Source organism: Monodon monoceros, unplaced genomic scaffold (assembly GCF_005190385.1).
Source record: "Monodon monoceros isolate NGI ecotype Baffin Bay Population unplaced genomic scaffold, NGI_Narwhal_1 Super_Scaffold_13, whole genome shotgun sequence".
NCBI lineage: Eukaryota > Metazoa > Chordata > Mammalia > Artiodactyla > Monodontidae > Monodon > Monodon monoceros.
The window spans coordinates 61,364,964-61,384,132 of NW_021703769.1; the positions used below are offsets into that span (position 1 = coordinate 61,364,964).

Below are 19,169 nucleotides of genomic sequence, written 5' to 3' on the forward strand. Positions count from 1 at the left end.
TACATTGCCAGCATCCTACTGGGGATTATTAAAATCCTTCCCCCAACCCCCAAGCATTTTTCCTTGTCTTTATAGGTTTTTACAAACATTGTGGGTTTTTTTTTTAATTTAATATTTGTCTTACTTAACTATTTTTCAGTTGCTGTTGAAGAACAGCGCTAGGACAGTGTAGTTTGAATATGGACAGTAGGTCACGCCAGCCAGGCTCATATTTCTGATTTTGGTCATTGTACTCTGGTTATATCAGAGCACGTCCTTTCTCTTAGGGGAATGCACACTAATATTTAGGGGTAAAGATGTGTGGAGTCTGCAACCTACTATGAAATGGTTCAGAAAAAAGAAATACTTCTTTTTTTTTTTTTTTTTTTGCGGTACGTGGGCCTCTCACTGTTGTGGTCTCTCCCGTGGCGGAGCACAGGCTCCAGACGCGCAGGCTCAGCGGCCATGGCTCACGGGCCCAGCCGCTCCGCAGCATGTGGGATCTTCCCGGACCGGGGCACGAACCCGTGTCCCCTGCATCGGCAGGCGGACTCTCAACCACTGCGCCACCAGGGAAGCCCTGAAATACTTCATTTTATTACGCTTCGCAGACACTGTGTCTTTTACAAATTGAAGGTTGGTGGCAACGCTGCATCAAGCGAGTCTGTTGGCGCCATTTTTGGAACAGCATTCACTCACTTTGTGTCTCTGTGTCACATTTTGGTAATTCTCACAGTCCTCCAAACTTTTTCATTATTATTATAATTTCTATGGTGATCTGTGATCCGTGGCCTTTGATGTTATTACTAGGATTCGCTGAGGGTACAGATGATGTTTAGCATTGTTTAGCAATAAAGTATTTTTAAGCTAAGCTCTGTATGTTGCTTTTTCTAGACATAACGCTGTTGCACATTTAATAGATTATAGGATAGTGTAAACATAACTTTAATATGGGAAACCAAAAAATTCCTGTGACCTGCTTTATTGCAATATTCACTTTATCACGGTGGTCTGGAACCGAACCCACAGTATCTCTGAGCTCTGCCTGTATGTGTTTGCATATGTATGTATCTAGAGACAGAGGCAGATACAGCACACTTAAAATGTTAACAGTCGTGAACTAGGTGAAGGGTAGACAGGAATTCTTTGTAAGATTCCTGTGATTTTTCTCTGAGTTTGAAATGTTTCAAAATAACAAGTTAAAATATTAGGTTTGCTTTTTATCATGAAAGTATTCAAACCGGAAAGACTAGTTTAATAAACCTCAATAAACTCATCACCTGATTTAACGATGGTTAATGCTTTGTCATATTCGCCTTAAAAAAATTTTTTTAAAGTAAATTAGAGCCATCCTGCTATTCCTCCTAAATATTCTCTATGTATCTCTAAAAATGAGGCTGTTTTTCCTGGGTGACCTAACAGTAAAATTAGCAATAATGATTTAATGTGCCCACATGTCCATTATTCCTTATTGAGATATTCCTGAGTTGTGGCCGCCTTCGGTCGCATGGCCGTGGTGGCAGGGAGGGTCGTCGTCCTCCTCCTTCTGACTCTCATCGCCTCGCACCTTGTGTTTCGGCCACAGGATGATGGTCCAGGGCTACCGCCAACCCCTGGAGAGCACTGACCTCTGGTCCCTGAATAAGGAGGATACGTCAGAACAAGTTGTGCCCGTTTTGGTAAAGAACTGGAAGAAGGAATGTGCAAAGTCCAGAAAGTAAGTGCCAGGCATCCTGCCCCGGGGAAGCTGGGCACTCACTGGGGCGACCCCATAGCTCCATCCTTCCATCTCTTACTAGCTTCATGGCCCTGGGAGGGCTGCTTCCCTCCTCCGAGCCATGGTTTGCTCATCTGCAGAATGGGTAGAGTGTGACGCGTAGCTAAGACAATTTGGGTAGGAAAGAAGAGAGAAAGATGTCAAGTGGGAGAACCATTTTGTTTGCCGTGACCTTGGCGCGTGTGTACCTGGCTGTGTGACCCTGCCCTTCCCGAGTCAGTCTCATTTTCCCTGCTTCTCTCCGAGCATCTGGCATCCTGAATGTTCTTGCTGTTTTAAATGTTTTGGTTCAACACGCCACGTCAACTACTTCTTGAGGTGTTCAGCCTAAGAACCCCCATTTGACGGTGATTTGGGCTGTACTGGATTTTTTTTTTCCAACAGCCTTTATTTTTTGGAGCAGTTTTAGGTTCACAGCAGTTCTGAGCAGAAGGTGCAGAGACAGGTGCACCCCTCCCCTGCTGTCAGCATCCCCCATCAGAGGGGCACATTAGTGACAACCCGTGAGCCCACATTGACGCAGCATTGTCACCCCGAATCTGTGGTTTACATCAGGGTTCACTCTCGGTGTCCAGAATTTCAGACTCTCGCCGACGAGAGCTGCATGCCAAGGCCGACCTCTGTCATCGGGTTATTTGGGGAATCAGGCCAGGGCCTCCCCAGCACATACCTTATTTCATCAAATCTAGGACGTCATCAGTTGTGCGATGCATCATTATTTTATGCACCAGTGAGAAAGAGAAACGGCTGCCAATTAAACCAGCACATGACATTGACATAAGACGCATCCTGCGTCCAGAGGAGCCGGAAGAGAAATCACGAGGGATTTGGTGGCAGGGGACGGTGTCATTACTTCTGTTGTCGTTACGGGGTTGGGCCTGTTGCCCACCTTGGAGAGCTGGCTGATGAGAGCCCAGCCTGGTGTGTGGCCCCGCAGAGCAGCTGGCCTCCCAGGAGAGAGGCCCAGGCTCTAGGTCTGATTCCTCACCCATTGCAGGAGTTCCAGGTCTTCACTCAGGCCGAGGCTGTGGATGGGAATGTGGGACATCTGTGCTGGCCACCAGGACATCAGCAGAGGACTTGTGAGGCTGTGCCGTGGCCCGTTCGGGGTGGCCACGGACAGAGGAGAAGTTGTCCCTTGGGAGGTGGATTGAGCTTGTGCCTCTGTGGTGGGGGGTTGTGAGGAGATGGCCGGTGCTCTGTGCACACACGGCTCTGGCCGGGTCCCACGTCTGTGACCCAGTTGGAGGTTCTCAGGCAGAAGTGGGGTCTCTGGTTTCCTTCGGCCTGGCCTGCAGCCTCCTTCCTGATGAGAAGGCTGCGTCCTCAGCTTGAGTTACCCGAGCCTCGCTGACTGCTTGGCTCCGTCTCCTTCCCACGTTGGGTGGCAGGGGATGCCCACCATGCCGTCCCATGGGGCTCACGCAGGGAGCCGGTTGCTGCAGACGTTGTAGGAGGGGCTGGCAGTGAGGCTTCGTGGGAAGAGGACTGGCCGTACAGCATAAAGCTCCGTCATGGGCCTGGCCCTTCGTTGGTTCGTTCAGCAGATGCAGTTGATTACTGCTGATATGCTGGGTGCAGTTTAGGCCCTGGGGTTTCAGAGAGTGGAGCAAGATAGACAGGCTCCTCGTTTGGTGCTGCTTACGTTCCGTGTGGGACACAGGGAGTTGGGAGTCAAACACACACTGTTGAGAAACTTTGGAGAGCCTTAGTGTGATGATGAGGTTAAATAGGGAAACGAGGGTGAGAGTGACTGTGGGAGGTGAGGCAGGTTTGGTGGTCAGGGATGGCCTCTCTGAACAGAGATTCGTGTCAAAGGAGGGAGTAAGCCACGTGCAAATGTGGGGAAAGGGCTCTCCGTTTCACGGGAACAGCTAGTGCAAAGGTCCTGAGGTAGAGGTGAGTGTGGCATTCTTATGGAGCAGCAAGGGGCCCCATATGGCTTGAGTGGAGTGAGAGGTGGGGAGAACAGGGGGAGATAAAGTAGGAGAAGTGTTGGCAGGGATCTCATAGGCTATGGTACTGGCTTAAGGGTTGATCCCAAATGCGGTGAGAAGACCGCTGGGTTTTACACAGGGCAGCGGCATGCCCAGAGTTCTGTTTTACATCAACCAGTTAGGCTGTGCTGGGGAAGGTGGTTTGTGGGGCGAGAGTAGGGGCAGATGGGTCAGTGGCTCTGTTCCCAGAGGCGTGAGCCACATCCGGCCCTGTGACCCCTGTGGGCATGGGTGGGGAGGGGAGAGTCCTGTGCTCTGGGCTGCTGGGTGCCCCAGGGCTCCCGGGGAGCAGGTGACTGCGGCCTGGGCAGGGCTGCCTTGGCTTCTTGGCCTTGGGTCTCAACCTCCCCCCCCCCCCACCCCGCCCCCAGTTCTTCTCCTCACCCCTGAGTGACACCTCTCAGGAGTCAGGTCTGAGCTGCTTCCCCTGCTCCCCTGACCTTTGGGTTTTAAAATCCAGTGCCTCACTGGTTTTCATTAGATGATTTTGAGTTTAACAAAATGGAGTAGAAATTTCTCGACTTATGGCCTCCCATAGGTTAAGGCCATTTTGGACTGTGGTTCCTGCTGGAATGGCTATAAAATGGTTTGGCGGCTCTGGAAAAGACTTGGGCAGTTTTTTTAAAAAGTTAAGTAGTTATGATACCACCCAACCATTCTACTCCTAGGTGTACACCCAAGAGAACTGAAGACACATGTTCATAAACTTGTACAGGGATGTTCATAGCAGCTTTATGTGTGATGGCCAAAGCTGGAAGTAACCCAGACAACCATTAACAAGTGAATAGATGTGCAAATCACAGTGTATCCATGCAAGGGAACACTTCTGAGCAAAACAACAGAATGAACTATTGGTGCACTCAGCCACATGAAAATCTTTAAATAATTGTGCTGAGTGAACGAAGCCAGGCAACAGTACATACTAGGTGATTCCATTTATATACAATTCCAGAAAATGAAAGGAAGTCTGTAGTGATGGAAATCAGATCAGTGGTTGCCTGAGGTAGGGGGAGGTAGTGAGATGGGAGGAGAGATTTCAGAGAGGAGAGCTCTTTGGGGGTGATGGGCCTGTTCATTATCTTGGTTTCCCTGATGGTCTGACAGGTGTGTAAATATGTCAGAACTCATCACATTGTACACTTCAAATGTGTGAACTTAATTTTACATCAGTTATACTCCAATAAAGCAATATATAAAAAAGCAGTAGTGTTTAAAGAAAGGGTGACCATTTTACTTAATTGTGTCTATTTCATAAAGGAGTGCAAGCAGCAAATAACAAACAAAAACAAAGAAAACAAAATGCTCCAAAATACAGGTGTTAAGCTATGGTTCCCAGCCTTTCAGACTCATTACCCCCTTGAGTAATAGAGATGTTGTAACACCTCCTTAAGTATACTTTCAGGAAATATATAAAAATAACCCACTCATGTATCTTACTTTAAAAATCAACGAAGTGTTCTTGCTCAACTTTAACAGAGAACTAAAAGGCAAGGGATTTGTAATAAAACGTCATCCACGTATGTCTGTGTGTAAACGCTCAGGCACATGCTAGAATAGAGAATGAAGAATCGCTGAGTGCTCATAAGTGGAGCCTTCTCTGTGGCAGCAGCAAATCCTGACCGACCCAGTCTTGCGGTTGTGGAGATCAGAACCATCATCACCCTCATGGACAGGGTTTTGCAAAGTGGTGATTCATGCTTGGCAAATTTCTGAACAGAAGTTAATTTGCACACTGACTGCATTTCTGAAAAAAATCGAGGTATATTTAAACTTGCAAAAAAAAAAAAACCCAAAAAACACTCTGTGTATGGATTTATGCCAAAGCTGGAGTTAAGAGTGTAGATTTAGGTGATTTGGGGACTTCCCTGTCTGTTCAATTGTTAAGACTCTGTGCTTCCACTGCAGGGGGCGCGGGTTCGATCCCTGGTTGGGGAACTAAGATCCCACAAGCTCTCGTCGGTGGTGGCAAAAACAAACAAACAAACAAACAAAAACCCCCATAGATTTAGGTGATTTTAGGCAGGCTCTTCACCTACGTGGATGCCTGGTAGGATCTTGTTCCTTTGGGATGGTCCTGTACTCAAAGAGGGCCTGGTTTCTGGCCCAGTCATTGTGACATCAGAGGGTGAGAAACCCCCTTGACAGCCTGTTTTTGAGAAACAAAAAGCACTCTACGACAACAACAACAAAAAGGGAAAGAATGATCTTGAGTCATTTGTATTTGTGCTCAACACAGTCAAAATCCTGCCAGGGCTATACTTTCCTTGCGGGGCTGGAGGGGTGGGAGTGGGGAGGTGACTGCCATGCCCATCTGTGGTTTCCAAAACTGTTATCCCGTATATTGTGAGCTCTGAGGAGAATGAAAATGTGAGTTAAGGGTGTAAAATCCATTCTCTGCAATTGTAGGTCAAATCTGCCCTTCTGTGTTATACTGGGTATTATGGATCAAAGAGAGTGCTCAGAGTACATCCAGAAATTTTAAATTGAGCTATGATCTTTATAAGTTTGAGGTTTTTGCCTTTGCCTCAACATTAGAGATCTTATTTGTTTAACAAATGACAAACAAAGCCTGCAGTAGCTCCTCATGGCCCTTTGGTTGGTTCACGCACCTCCCAGTCTGCTCTCTCAGCCCTGCTCTGGTTGCTTGAGGTTCTTGGAAGGGCTGCCTCACCTCTTTTCAAAATCCCTTCGTTCCAGGCCTTGCTCATCCTGTTCCCCCTGCCTAGAGCACCCTTTCCCTCCCCAGGTAGACTTGATCCCTCATCATGCAGGTCTCAGCTTTGATGTCCCCTCCTCCAGGAAGCCCCCATGATAGTCCCCCTCACACAGCTGATCCGTTTCTCTCACGGGGCTGCTTGATGGTGGGGCTCTCCCCAGGGCCTGGCCCAGAGCAGGGCATTCGTGGAGGAGAGAGCAATGGGCACCTTTGCCCATATCGAAATCCCCTGGGTGAGCAAGTTCCTTTTTCTTCCCAGCCTCCAGCTTCCCCACCCCTTCCTGTTCCCCTGTCCTGAGCAGTTTTCTTCTGACTCAGACCTTTCCTCTCCAACTTTCCTTTCTTTCCCAGCCAGACCATTCAGGTGCCCTGCTTTCTTCCTCACCCTCCAGGAGCGCCAGCTTCCCTTGGAGGGCTCTTGTTCACTGGGTATTTTTTCTCTCCTGACTCGGCCGTAGCTGGTCCCTTCCACTTCTCTAGACCCCTTCCCCCCAGGCCTGAGCCTTCCTCCTCTCTGCCCTCCTGAGACCTTCTCCCTGGCCCTTTGGCCGCCCGTCTCCTGGCCACAGAAAATAGCCTGGGTCAGTGGCAGCCCAGGCAGGCCCAGGGCCAGGGCCCAGCTTAGGACGTGGTGCAGAAAATGAATGCGGAGGGGGGAACGACTCAGCCACTCCCTGCCCCCTGGTCCTGCCTTCTTGTCCTCCTTTCCAAGAGGGCATGTGTGTGCTGAATGAAATCATACTAAAAATCCCTGCCAGAATCCCAGCTTCAGGGGAAGTCAGTAAAGTGAGCAGGGAAAGAGCTTACGCAGTGACACTGACAACACGAAAAATAGAAATAATCCTCTGTGGTTGGTGGAATGCCCCCCCCCCCCCAAAAAAAAGATGGCCACATCCTGATCCCCAGAACCTGTGAATATGTTAGCAAAGGGACTTTGCAGATGGGATTCAGTTCAGGATTTTGAGATGGGAGACTATTCTGGGTTATTGGGGTGGCCTGATGTCATAATCACAAGGGTCCTTATAAGGAGGAGGTGAGAGAGAGAAGATGCTGAGTGGCTGGCTTGGAAGGTGGAGGCAGGGACCACGTGCCCAGGTGTGTGGGCTGGTTTTTTTTTTGGCTGCGTTGGGTCTTCATTGCTGCGCGGGCTTTCTCTAGTTTTGGTGAGCGGGGGCTACTCTTTGTTGCAGTGCACGGGTTTCTCGTTGTAGTGGATTCTCTTGTTGTGGAGCATGGGCTCTAGACACACAGGCTTAAGTAGTTGCAGCATGCGGGCTCAGTAGTTGCAGCACATGGGCTCAGTAGTTGTGGTGTGCGGGCTCAGTAGTTGTGGCTCGTGGGCTCTAGAGCACAGGCTCAGTAGTTGTGGTGCATGGGCTTAGTTGCTCCGTGGCATGTGAGATCTCCCCGGGCCAGGGACTGAACCCATGTCCCCTGCATCGGCAGGCGGATTCTTAACCATTGCGCTACCAGGGAAGTCCCTGTAAGCATCTTCTAGAAGCTGGAAAAGGAGGAAACAGATTCTCCCATGGAGCCTGCAGGCCCACCTTAGATTTCTTTTTTCTTTTTTTTATTTTAATCTGTACAAATCAAGCATTTTATTTATATAGCAAGGAAGCACTCCTTTATTCTCCATTTAAATACCATACTTGAGATTTAAAATGACAGTTGGTGGGGCTCCCCTGGTGGCGCAGTGGTTGAGAGTCCGCCTGCCGATGCAGGGGACGCGGGTTTGTGCCCCAGTCCAGGAGGATCCCACGTGCCGCGGAGCGGCTGGGCCCGTGAGCCGTGGCCGCTGAGCCTGCGCTCCGCAACGGGAGAGGCCGCAGCGGTGGGAGGCCTGCGTACCGCAAAAAAATAAATAAATAAAAAAAATAAAATGACAGTTGGCAGTGTACTACAGGATGCTAAATAAGACTTCGTCCATATTGCTTTGGATATCTTGATATTTTGTTATATTTTCCATCATCCATTGGAACAATTAGTTCAGCTTCCTAGAAACATTTGAACAGTAGTTAGATGTTTGCCCAATAACCCAGTACCCTCCAGGTTTTTGAAGTGAAGAATGTTACTTGTGCCAGTCAGAATCTGATACCAGTTAAGTAGTGGCAGCTTTGCCAATAAACAAGAATGTGCTCTTCCATGGCTAGGAAGGGAGACTTCCACAGCTGACAGGTCCCAAAGATACATGGAGCCACCTTAGATTTCTGACCTCCACAACTATGAGATGTTAAATTTGTGTTGTTTCAAGCCATTGAGTTTGTGTTAATTTGTTGCAGCAGCCGTAGGAAATTCTACAACTTCACCCAGACTTTAGATTTTATTCTGGATGCAGTGGGAGGCCAGCAGTGGCGTTGAGGTTGGGGTGATGCGCTTTAGGAGGATCCCACTGGCTGCCGTGCAGGGACTTGGTTGTTAGGGAACGAAAGTGGAAGGAAATGGGGGGAGTGGGGAGGAGGCCCCGGCGATGGTCACTTGCATGGGTCAGAGGCTGTGGCGATGGAAAGCGTGGATGGATGACTGCACACATCCTGGGAGTGGGATGGACACAACATATGCCTGACTAGAGCTGGGAGTGTGGAGGAGAGGGGTTCAGGGATGATTCCCATGTTTCTGGTCCTTTCCTGGGGTGAGGAGCATCGAGGGGAAGGATACCGACTTGACAGAGCCCAGACCAGTGCCCACGGTTTGGAGTGGGGACGGAGGAGGGCGTCCCCTCCAAGGCAGGTTGGGAGGCTGTGGTCTCCAGGAGGGCGTTTCAGTTGGTCCAAATGGTCAGATGTGGCTTAGATGGGAGAGGCAAGAATCCCCTGTGATTAAATGATGTTCAGTGAGCTCATGCAGTGGACGATTGTGTCGGGTGGACGATGGGGATGAAGCTTGGGTGCACATTTCAGGGATGGAGCCCACGTTTGGCCTTTTGAGGAGGTTGCTTTGACTGCATTTTGGGAGAGGGAAGCTGTATGTGTTGCTACATAACAGGTCACCCCCAAACGTAGCAGCTTTAAATAAGAATGAACATTTACTATGTCACACAGGGTCTCTGGGTCGGGGGTCTGGGATGGGTCTAGCTGGGTGGTTCTGGCTCAAGGTCTGTCATGGCTGCAGTCCTCTGAAGCCTTGACCGGGGCCGTGGATCTGCTTCCACATTGCACATGGTTGGTAAGACTGTGCTGGCTGTTGGCAAGGTCTCAGCATGGGGGCTTCTCCAGGAGGCTGGTGGAGTGTCCTCTTCACCCGGCAGTTGGCTTTGCCCAGAGTGAATGATCCATGAGAGGGCAAGAAAGAAGCCACAGTGTTTTCTGCAACCTAACCTTGGGAATGACACTCTCTCTCCATCATTTCTGCAATATCCTGTTACAAGTGGGAGGGGACTTCACAGGGGCATGTATGAGGGTTCCGATTTCTCAACATCCTTGCAGACCTTGTTGTTATCTGACTTTTTGATGATAACCATCCTAGCCGGTGTGAAGCAGTATCTCATCCTGGTATTGATTTGCATTTCCCTGATGACTTAAGATGTTAAGCAACATTACATGTGCTTACCCCGTTCGCATGTCTTCTTTGCGCCTTTTATGGTTGGGTTGTCTTTTTCTTATTGATTTGTAAGAGTTCTTTATTTGCTCTAGTTACAGGTCCCTTATCAGAGTTTTGATTTGCAAATATTTCCTCCCATTTTGTGGGTTGTCTTTTCACTTTGTTGGTGGTGTCTTTTGAAGCACAAAAGTTTCTGATGAAGTTCAGTTTATTTTTTCTTTTGTTGCTTGTGCTTTTGGGGTCGTATTTAAGAATCCATTGCTAAATCCAAGGTCCTAAAGTTTTGCCCCCTCTGTTGCCTTCCAAGAATTTTATAGTTTTAGCTCTATGTTAGGTCTTTCATCCATTTCGAGTTAATTTTTGTATATGGTGTGAAGTAAGGGTCCAACTCACTCTTTTGCCTGCAGCTATCTAGTTTCCCAACACCATTTGTTGAAAAAACTGTTCTTTTCCCATTGAACGGCCTTGACAACCTCGTCAAAATCAATCAGGTTTACTTCTGGATTTTTAATTCTGTTGCATTGATCTCTGTATATGCTCAACCTCATGCCTGTCTCGATTATGGTTGTTTCATAGTAAGTTTTGAAGTCGGGAAATGTGAGTCCTCCAACTTTTCTTTTTCAGGATTGTTTTGGCTCTTTTGGATCCCTTGAGTTTCCATATGAATTTTAGGATTAGCTTCTCCATTTCTATAAAGAGCCAGCTGGGATTCTGATAGAGGTTACACTGAATCTGTAGGTCATTTTGGGGTTGGCACTTTTCTCTGCCTTTTAGCTATATTAAGTCATGTATAGGTGAGGTAGGTCTTACTATTTCCCCATTGTACAGATGAGGAAACTAAGGCCTAGAGAGGTTAAGGCACTTGCCTAAAGTCACACAGCTGGCCAGGATCCTGAGTCTGTGGTCAGAGTCACCATGCTAAGCTGCTTCTCTGCAGCGACTGGTTTTCTTTGGCTGGGCCTCCCTGTTGGGGGGGCCTTCTCCTGCCCTCTCCTGGCCGGTGGGCTGAGTGTCTGGCAGACCCCACAACTGCTCCTTGCTCCTCGTGTTCCAGACAGCCGGTGAAGATCGTGTACTCCTCCAAGGATCCCGCCAAGCCGAAAGGGAGTTCCAAGGTGGATGTGAACGAGGAGGCCGAGGCTTTGATCATCAAGTCCCCCCAGAAGGATTGGAACCCGTCCCTGTTCAAGGTGTTATACAAGACATTTGGGCCCTACTTCCTCATGAGCTTCTTGTTCAAGGCTGTGCACGACCTGATGATGTTTACCGGCCCAGAGATCTTAAAGTAAGGCCTCTTCCCTCTCAGCCGGGTAGCTCTTCACGTCCTTGACCTTCCACTCGCGACACCCTTCACCCTCCCTTAGGGTCATGTGGCATGCTCCCGAGGGCACGGGGCCAGGCCTCTACCTCCTTACCTGCTTTGCCTGATGCTTTGCTTTAATACAACCATCTTAATTAAGGCCACGTTGGTTGCAAGTAACAGAAACCTTACCAGGCTCCCCTGAAGCCAAAAGGGGGAAGATAGAGGATTATCTCGGGAAACCAAAAGCAGGGAAATGGCAGATTGCATGAAAGCTGCAGCCTAAACCCGGAAAGGACGTCATCTCTGTTTACCTCCCTCCCTCCCTGCTTCTGTCTGTCTCTTTGGTGCCACATGTTCATTCTCTTTCCCTCCCTCTGCCCCTTGTGCTCTCTACTTGGTCACTTTTGGGTGATGAGGCAGAGCAATCAATGCGAGAAGCCCGGGGCTGCGCACCCTGCCGTGATTACTACCCCCCACCCCCACCCCGGCATGGGCATCGCCACGTGGGTTGGGCTTCATAACACTGGCGTTGAGAGTGCCTGCCTTGCCTGGCTCAGGAGAAGGTCACCCGCGGAAGCCAGAGGACTTGTCCCCACGCGCACACATTTCGCGGTCTTTGACGTGGCGCTCTGTCCCTGCTGCCCCACAGGTTGCTCATCAGCTTCGTGAACGACAGGAAGGCCCCAGACTGGCAGGGCTACTTCTACACGGCGCTGCTGTTCGTCAGCGCCTGCCTGCAGACCCTCGTGCTGCACCAGTACTTCCACATCTGCTTCGTCAGCGGCATGCGGATCAAGACCGCCGTCATCGGGGCTGTGTACCGGAAGGTGGGCCCGCGGCTCCCGCTGCCTCCGCGGAACCCCTGGGGGCTTGGCCGGGTTACCTCTCAGGCCCAGCTTCTGGAGCAGTGGCATGACGGTGGCCTGAGTGGTCGCGGGCGGCAGGGAGTGACCGTCAGGCCTGAGGGCTTAGCAAAGCTGATCCCAAGGCGAGCCTGTGGCATGTCCGGGAGCCCTGGGGTCAGCTGAGGGTAATTGAATTTCTTAGGTGGCGCTTGATTTGGGGAGATCCAGGTTTGAATCCGTGCTCTGCTGCCAATAGTCTGTGTGTGAGCGTGTTCTAACTCTCCATCTGAACTGAGCAGATGGTATGTTCCTTGGGTGACAGATACTCAGCAGGTATCTGGGCACGGACAGCCTTACAGGACCTGGATTACCTCCTCGGTCCCTTCATTTCTTAGCCTCTGGGCCACGTGGGTTAAGAAGAGACTGTTCAGCAGGTAGTCAGGAAAGACGGACTTGATCGTGAGCTCTCAGCCCTGCCTGGAAGTTAGACTCACCCGGAGAGCCTCAGAAACTTCCAAGGACCAGGCTACACCCCAACCAACTAAGTCATGATCTCTGAGGGTGGGACCCAGGCATCAGTATTTCTAAAACTCCCCAGGTGACAGCGTGAAACCATCGAGAGCCAGGATGAATGTGTGTCCCTCCAGGGGATGTTTGGCAATGTCTGGAGACATTTTTGATTGTCATAGCTGGGGGTGGGGGCATCTAGTGGGTGGAGGCCAGGGATGCTGCCGAACATCCTAAAAGGCACAGGACGGGCCCTCAAAGAATTAGCCTCAAATGTCAGTAATGCCAAGGATGAGAAACCCTGGCTGAGACCTTGGTCCTTCAGGGTGATCTGGGGACCAGCAGCGTCAGCATCTCCTGGGGGCTTGTTAGAAATGCAGAGTCCCTATTCCAGTCCTACGATAACAAACTCCCTGGGGGTGCGTACACACTCAAGTGTGTGAAGCCCTGGTTTAGGCGACCTCTGAGGTCCCTTCCATACTGAAGAGCTCAGGATGGGGAAGCAGTGAGTGCTGTCGATAAGAGAGTGGGCTTTGTGATGAGACACATGGGCTGGGAAGGCAGATAAGCCGCCAGGAGAGGAGAAAAGAGCAGTGGCCTCTCGACTGTTGAGCTGTCTCCTTCCTCCACGTGGGCCTGGAGGGAGGGCACTGGGCTGTCGCCTGTCACACTCACCCTCTTTCCCTCTCCTTTGTCTCCAGGCCCTGGTGATCACCAATTCAGCCAGAAAATCGTCCACCGTCGGGGAGATCGTCAACCTCATGTCTGTGGATGCCCAGAGGTTCATGGACCTGGCCACGTACATTAACATGATCTGGTCAGCTCCTCTGCAAGTCATCCTTGCCCTCTACCTCCTGTGGCTGGTGTGTGTTTGATGTCATTCCCGTGGCGCGTGGGGAGGGGCCTCCATGTGTGGGCATTGGGGGCGAGTGAGTGGGTGTCAGTGTCTGTAGCTCGCTGGCATTTCTTGCCGTCATTCACATTTTATTTTCTGGCCTATCAGCCAGTTCCTGGGTATTTTATTCCTTTCTTCAGTTGTTGGGTTATGTTCTCTAGGGTGGCATGGTATTCATTTGCATTTGTCTCTTCTTGACAGTGTATGTAGTTAACAACCCTATAACATACACATTGTATTTCTCCCTTTGTATCCTCCCAAATGCTAACCAAACTCATTTATTCACAAGTCCCAGGTTATGTTGGTTAAGAGTCTCTTGGCTGCAGGGGATAGAAATGCATCTTAGAGTAATATAAGCAAATAAAGGGAATTTTATGGGTGCATGTAACTGAAAAGTCCAGGGTCTGGCTTCAGGTAGGGATGGATCCAGGAGTTCAAGCAGTGCTGTAAGAATTCAGTCTCATACTCTTATCATTTCTTAGCCTTGTGTTTCTCTGAGTTGACTTCATTCTCAGTGGGATTTCTTCAAATGGCTTCCATAGTGTTGGGCTTAGATCATCTTCACAGATAGTGGTGCCAGAGAAAAGAGATTCCTTTTTGCATTCCTCTTTGTCTCAGCCGGGTCCCAGGGGGCACTCTGATTGGCTCCGCACAGTCCTATTCACATTCCTGAGCCAATCACTGTGAAATAGGCAGAGTTCTCTGATAGGCCACCCTGGGTCACATGCTCTCTCTCATTGTGGAAGGGGTGGAGGTGTGATTGACAGCCCTTCCGCATGGGGAAGGGCAGCTCCCAAAATATAAAGATGACAAGCAAAGATACTTAGAGCCGAATATGTGCCTTATTCTGTTCTACTCTTGGGGCTTTGCACATGTCTTTCCTTCCACCAGGAATTCCCTTTCCTGTTTCCTCCCTACTGATGGAATCCCACCCAAACTTCAAGGCTGTGACAAATGCAACTTCCACTGATTCTTTTTCCCTCTCAGTTAGATGGACTTCTTCCATCTAGCAGATGTCTTGGGGCATCTACTTCTCCAGAAAGTGCTGTCATAGAACACTTCTTTTAGAATTGCCTTCAGGGTTGATTTGTGATCCACTACAAAATTGCTTTTTTTTAGATGAGAGTTGCTGAATGTGTTACTGATATCTGGGGCCGGATAATTCTTCCTTGTTGAGGGCTGTCCTGTGCATTGTAGGATGTTTAGCCGCATCCCTGGCCTCTCTCCATTAGATCCCAATAACACCCCACCTCCCCTCCCCCACACTCCCACCACCACTTGTGACAGTCCCCAGATGTTGCCACATGTCCCCTGGGGGAATAGTCCTCCCTGGTTGGGAACCGCTGCTTGAGACCAAAACCAGGGTTTCTCTATTTGACAATCAAGAACACGACATAAGATAATGGGGGTCAGCGTGGCTCTGAAATCAGGCTGCCTGGGTTCAGATCCTGCCTCTCCCAGACCTTATTACTTAATGTCTCTAAGCCTTGGTGTTCTCACCTGTAAACTGGTAATAATAAGGGAACCTCATCATAGTGATGTTGGGATAATTGAATAAATTAGCGCAGGTAGTGTTCCCTGAACAGTACATGGTACAGCGACGTGCTTGGTATCTTTTAGTTACTATGATTTGCTCTCAGAATTGATTCCCAATGCTTTAGATTGTTGGTAGAAATCACCTTCGTGCTTAGAGGTGGATTAATCTTCACTGGGCAGAGATCCATCACAGAAACAAGCGGTAGCAGCATTTTTTTGGTAACTAGGACTGGAGACCCCGAGGGTGACTCCTTGGAAGGGACCAACACGCTTACCCTCTAGTTCCATCCGTCTCAGCTAAGCAAGTGTGCACTGGATGGACTTCGTAGGCTGTCTCTTTTTATTTGTGTAACTTGGAAGTTGAAAAATGTTGATCTGTATCTTGTCTCAGTCATGACCACTTAACCTTTCTGAGATGCAGTTTCCTTATCTGCAAATGCGATACTAGAACAGTCTACAGCATCTTATCTACAAGTCCTCAAATTAAAGAGCTCTGAAAATTGAAAGTTTTTCTTAACTTATTTGGTGGCAAGACTTGACTTGAACTGATGTGTGATTTATAATTTTGATTATCCCTCTCATGGGAATATTCCTGTTTTGCTACTGAAAAAAATCATTGCATTTGCTTCTGGAGCGCTGTGCCAGGGCCCTGTGGAGGTGCGATATACAGGCATATCTACCTGTGTCAGGGGTCCCCGAGACCCCACCAGGTTCGTGATTTGCTAGGAGGACTCATAGCTATCATTTATTATAGCAAGATTAACAAAGTTCGGAGGGAACCAAGGACAAGCTTCCAGGAGTCCTCTCCTCCTGGAGTCACACAGGATACACTTAATTCCCCAGCAACGAGTTGTGACAATTGTGACAGCACATGTGAAATGTTACCAGCCAGGGAAGCTCAGGAGAGACCCTGTGCCCGGGGTTTTTATTGGGGGCTGGTCACACCGGCAGCCTCTGCCTGGCACAGACCAAAGTTCCAGGCTCCCAGAGGGAAAAGGGGTTAATCAGCAGAAACCACATTGTTCATGCAAACAGCTTAGGCGCAGTGAGTCACTCTTATCAGTTCTGAGAATGGTGGTGGGAACCCTCCCAAAATCCAAGCACCCAGGCGCCAGCCAAGGACCTTTGAACAAGATAAGCCGTCCGGTGGGCCGTGTTCACTGTTTTCTGCTCCACATCCTGTTACCTTTCTGAAATCCTTACGTTCTCATTTGCGAAACTCAACCTGGTCCCAAGGGTTTCGGATAAAGGATTGTGGCCTTGAACGTTCTTACAGGGTTTGTGGGACCCCAAGGGATGCTCCCGGATAAATCTGAAAAGTAATGTGGCTACACTGGGTGGCTCAGCCTGTGGAAGCCCCGTGCTAAGGCCTTTGTTCTTGTTCCTTCCATAGAACCTGGGCCCCTCCGTTCTGGCTGGAGTGGCTGTGATGATCTTCATGGTTCCCCTCAATGCAGTGATGGCCATGAAGACCAAGACCTACCAGGTAGGGGGTGTGTCTGCACAGGGCTCCAAGCTGCATCCCTGCCTAAGGCCTTTCCACTTGGGTGTTAGTTGAGTTCCTTCTGCACAGGCCTTGGGGGTCTCAGCCTTGTCTGCCTGTGGGAACCCCGTGGGGAGCTTTAACAAATGCTGGTGCCTAGGCCCAGTTCCGGGGATTCTGATTCATCTAATGTGGGTGAGGCCTGGGCATTGGGAGTTTTTAAAGCTTCCCAGGTTATTACATTGGGTCACTGAGGTTGAGCACTCCCGAAATAGTTAGACCTCATGGGCCAGTGACTGAAGTCCCATCTGTGAGCCTCCAAGAGATTCCTTATTTCCCATGGGTGTATTCCTTTCTGTGTGTGTGCATTTTCAAGAGCTGAGCAAAAATCACCCCTTGCTTTTCTCCCCATTTCCTTATGCTGGTCTCAGTGTTAAACTCTTTATTTTCAGAGATACTTCGTATTTTTTAAGTTTTTAAATACTCAAGTAACAGAGTGAATGCCTTTTCGTTATAAAAGGAAGTTCAAATAATACAAAAGTATATAGATTAAAAGGGCATGTCCCCTTCTCTGTCCTCTTTTTTTTTTTTTAATTTAATTAATTAATTTATTTATTTTTGGCTGTGTTGGGTCTTTGTTGCTGCACGCAGGCTTTCTCTAGTTGCGGCAAGCGGGGGCTACTCTTCCTTGCGGTGCGCGGGCTTCTCATTGCGGTGGTCTCTCTTGTTGCGGAGGACGGGCTCTAGGCATGCGGGCTTCAGTAGTTGTGAAACACGGGCTCAGTAGTTGTGGCACGTGGGCTCAGTAGTCGTGGCTTGCGGGCTCTAGAGCACAGGCTCAGTAGTTGCGGTGCACGCACTTTGTTGCTCTGCGGCATGTGGGATCTTCCCGGACCAGGGCTCAAACCCGTATCCCCTGCGTTGACAGGCGGGTTCTTAACCACTGCGCCACCAGGGAAGCCCCTCTTCCCTGTCCTCTTAACACATTGAAGCAAATCCTTCTAGAACTTTTGATGTGTTTATATAGAGATCGGACTAACTCTATAGTTAGGCTTGGCGTGTGTATGTGTATGTGTGTCGTGGTGTTATCACCATATATATTTTAACACAAACGGGCCTGTTTGGCAGAGTGATTTTATCGTCCGACACCATGCCTGGGGGATCTTTCTGCAGCATGCCATGTGGTCTGACTTCATTGTCTTGAACTCGTGCCTGACGGTCCATAGCAGAGACAGGCCAGAGTTCATTCCTCTGCTCCCCCACTGATGGCTATTTATGATGTGCCTGTGGAATTTCAAATGAGAGAGCTTGGCCGCGCTGGTGATGCTGAAGGAGAGAAGAGTTGCAGGACGTGGGGCTGTTGGAATGAGGTTTGGGGAGAAGGGAGGAGAGGCGTGGGAGGGGCATGGGGCTGTGTCGACTCTTACCCTCTTCCCTGAACGGCCCACCTCTGAAATGGCTTCAGTCTCTCGCTTTGACCTCATGTTGCTTAAACTGTCCTCTTCTGTGACCCAGGAATGACATAACACTTAATGATAGGGTTCTCGTGAGCAGAACTAAATGCACTTGAAAAGCTTAGAAAAGTGCCTGGCGTAAGGAAAATGCCAGGTGGCATTAAAAATATTTAACAACTCTGCAGCATGGGCACCCAAATGGTCAGAACCAGTGCTAGCTGGTACAGAAACACTTCAGCATTTTAACAACCGTGTACTGCCTGAAAAGCAATAAAGAAAATAAGAAAATGGAAGAAAAAAAAAATGTCATCTCTCGGTTTAGATCAGCAGAGTAGGGCATGTGCCCCTTCCTCCCTGGATACCTGAAAGGTTTTTCTTGCCTCTCTTCCTCCCTTCTGAATTTAAGAGGTTTCTCTGATGTCCAGTTTAATGTGATTCGAAGCAGTTTTTTTTTCCCTTGAAAAAAGAATCCCTTGGAGTGCTCTCAGGGTCAAGAGTTAGGGTTCATAGGGATTGCAGGCCAGCTTTCCCACCCTTAGGACGGCCCATTTTTAACAGGTGGGGTTGTTGAGTGTTGGTCTGATGCCAGGGCCAGAAGTGAGCAGCCGGCCCCCAGGTGTGGTATTGACTGCTCCTCTCTTCGAAGGTGGCCCACATGAAGAGCAAAGACAATCGGATTAAGCTGATGAATGAAATTCTGAATGGCATCAAAGTGCTAAAGCTTTACGCCTGGGAGCTGGCATTCAAAGATAAGGTACTGGCCATCAGGCAGGAGGAGCTGAAGGTGCTGAAGAAATCTGCCTACCTGGCCGCCGTGGGGACCTTCACCTGGGTCTGCACACCTTTCCTGGTGAGTGAAGCCAAGTTTATCCTGGCCCACATTGTTTGATGTTTTATTGTGTTGTCATGCCTAAATATTTTTCAGAAGTCACTGTTTCAGCAAGTCAGCAAGGCCTTCTCCAACCACTCCTTTTTAATAGTGCCACTCCCACCTTTTGTTTTATTCACAGCATTTACAGCTTCCAGCCCAGGGATATTCAAAGTAGCTAGTTCGGGAACTGTTTGTTACAGGTTCACAATAAGATGAGAAGTTTGTGGTGGAATGTAAACTTCTGCTGTCTGCTTCCTTTACTGAGAAAG

The 19,169-nt window shown here is 49.2% G+C and overlaps 1 protein-coding gene and 1 non-coding gene across 3 annotated transcripts in view; one reads left to right on the top strand and one right to left on the bottom strand.

Moving 5' to 3' along the window:
* The window catches only part of ABCC1 (ATP binding cassette subfamily C member 1), a 131,242-nt gene that overhangs the window by 56,313 nt on the left and 55,760 nt on the right, over positions 1-19,169 (top strand). For both annotated transcript variants that reach the window (XR_003793296.1, XM_029221742.1), the window contains exons 7-12: positions 1,565-1,696; positions 11,061-11,291; positions 11,959-12,136; positions 13,363-13,524; positions 16,486-16,578; positions 18,676-18,879. Coding sequence is in view for 1 of the 2 variants with exons in the window: in XM_029221742.1 (XP_029077575.1) it covers positions 1,565-1,696; positions 11,061-11,291; positions 11,959-12,136; positions 13,363-13,524; positions 16,486-16,578; positions 18,676-18,879 (1,000 nt within the window). In the remaining variant the exon portion in view is untranslated. The remainder of the gene's footprint in view (positions 1-1,564; positions 1,697-11,060; positions 11,292-11,958; positions 12,137-13,362; positions 13,525-16,485; positions 16,579-18,675; positions 18,880-19,169) is intronic.
* Positions 8,533-8,663, bottom strand: LOC114895075. The gene has a single exon (XR_003793388.1). It is a non-coding gene; the product is annotated as a small nucleolar RNA SNORA24 (small nucleolar RNA).